The following is a 2,112-nucleotide window of genomic DNA, read 5'->3' on the forward strand; positions in this document are numbered from 1 at the left end:
ATATAATCAAGATTCACATGCATGCTTGCTTCTTTAAATTCATTTGTTATTAGAACCACTAAAAATTGTCTTGTGACTCAGCAACAGGTGTAATCCTTAATTAATATGCACTAAACAAATCATTTATATAGCATTAAGTTCTTTTGATTTGCCTTAGGGTCGAGCTGTCATGCACCCTGTATTCATGGACAAACATTTGATAACGTTTAGCCCTTGTATGGTATAACTTGAAATTTCGATACAACCCCAATTAAAATCTACTAAAAGTCTAAATTTTAGTTACACGAAACAAGGGCCTAGTAAATTTGTGATGATTATTCAATACTATAAAAGGTGAAAAATGTTTTGACTTCAAACCTCACCTCTATGTATTCACAAAAATTTCACTAGTAAGCTCAATAGAAAAACGAACTCATGTTTAATTTTAATTGATTATCAATTATATATGGTTGTAATGGTAATTGTTTTTAGTGTGTGTTAACATAATCACGCTCTAATTGCAAAGAAGGTTCTTTTGCTCATTTTTGTACCTGTATCAAGAAATATATTTCGTCATTTTTTTTATCTCAATCTTCTATCAATTAGCACATATGAAAAATGTACAAAGCTTTGCTTAAATAGACGAATTAAGTTCCTAATACTAATTAGTAAAGTGTTAAAAAAAATTCTAATCAAGAAAGAAGGAAAAGAAATAAAATTCTATTATAACAAGAAATCGTATTTAGCCGTTGTTTGGTTTGGCTAAAAATTCATATTTATATATAATTTTTATGAAAGTTGATGAAATATGTGATTGAAAAGTTTATAAAACATGTAGATCCCAAAAAAATGTGTAGTTTTCTTTGCAAGTTATGAGCAAAAGGTAGAACAAAGGAAACTTAAAGCAAAAGGGTATTTTGTGCCATGAAATTTTGACCAAGGAAAAATCTCTATTATGAAAGTTGCAAAAGAAGATTACTCCTTTTCTGTTTTCAGAAAATTTCCACTAAATAAATCATTACATGTAAAATATTTGATTTTATTTCTATCTTTCTACTTAAACTTTTCTTTTACATCAATTGAGTACAATTGCATTAAGCGTGCTACGTTAATGAGAAATTCTGATGATTAATCACAGTCAGAGATTTAAGATATTTTAAAGTTTGTTATGTAACAAAGTTCATCTTTCATATATACCTTTTTTTAAACAAGGAATGTCCCAGCCTTTTAAATTTATAGCAAGTTGGTCTTAAAGGATGATTCCATCAATTTGAATGTTAGAAAGTTAGGTGTGTTTTAAAAGTGATTATATGCTTATTTTCAACAAATAGAAATAAGTAAATTTGATAAAGAAGAAAAAAATGGTCCCCAACATTTTCTTTTTCACGTGAATCGTATCAACCTCTACCTAAGAGTCAAGAATTGTGTATTCTATCCAAACTATCCAACGCTATATACCGAACATGTACTTAAGTGGATTTGTCTCGTTGAACTCGACTATTATAACTTTTAAGCACGCGTGCTAACTGCTAACAACTAAAAATTGCAATAAACATCAAATTTATGAGCAAAGGTGTACATCCTCTCAATCCAAATACTGTTTTATGACTATTCACACATGCTGCAATTGCTTCTGCAAAACTGCACTAAAAAATCATCTATTCTACAAACTCAAGTACACTGTAATGACCAAAAATTCATTAAGAATCAGCAGATGAAACTTTTGGCTAAAGTTACTTAAAGTTCCACTTATCATTATTTAACGCTGTTATCATCTGTTGATGATTCTGAAGCCGTATCGTCTGTAGTCGAGTTCGAGGTCGTATCTAAAATGCTTCCACTCTCACTATCTGAAGATCCACAGGACCTCTCTTCCAGAGGTTGTTTTAAGATCCAATACATAATACTTGCTGTCAATGTTAGGATCATCTTCTGGTTTGCCTGATGAGAAAATTATCCGCATTAAATGAATGAATTCCAATGAAACAAAAGGCAGAGTTTCATAAAGTACATAACCGAATAAGTAAAATTTACCTCGATTATATCTTCGGGAAGCAAAAATATCGAACATCCAAGCTTCCTTGCTATACTGATGATGTAGGTTGCATTCATTTTTTTCTCCTCGTCTACATT

General features: G+C 30.3%; 1 protein-coding gene across 1 annotated transcript; it reads right to left on the minus strand.

Annotated features, from left to right (window-relative positions):
* Positions 1-1,509: 1,509 nt before the first annotated feature.
* Positions 1,510-2,103, minus strand: LOC111371196 (fimbrin-2-like). Its single transcript, XM_022993097.1, has 2 exons — positions 2,014-2,103; positions 1,510-1,920 (listed from the first exon to the last, which is right to left on the minus strand). The coding sequence occupies exons 1-2, from the start codon at positions 2,089-2,091 to the stop codon at positions 1,735-1,737; spliced, it is 264 nt and encodes an 87-aa protein (XP_022848865.1). The 5' UTR covers positions 2,092-2,103; the 3' UTR covers positions 1,510-1,734.
* Between the last annotated feature and the right edge of the window lie 9 nt (positions 2,104-2,112).

This window comes from Olea europaea, chromosome 22, assembly GCF_002742605.1.
Source record: "Olea europaea var. sylvestris chromosome 22, O_europaea_v1, whole genome shotgun sequence".
Taxonomy (NCBI): Eukaryota; Viridiplantae; Streptophyta; class Magnoliopsida; order Lamiales; family Oleaceae; genus Olea; species Olea europaea.

Bases quoted from the DNA above. Each gene is read 5' to 3' on its own strand.
- LOC111371196 (XM_022993097.1), bottom strand. From the start codon at position 2,091: ATGAATGCAACCTACATCATCAGTATAGCAAGGAAGCTTGGATGTTCG. The intron at 1,921-2,013 runs GTAAATTTTACT...TTTTCTCATCAG, and splicing joins TTCCCGAAGATATAATCGAG to GCAAACCAGAAGATGATCCT.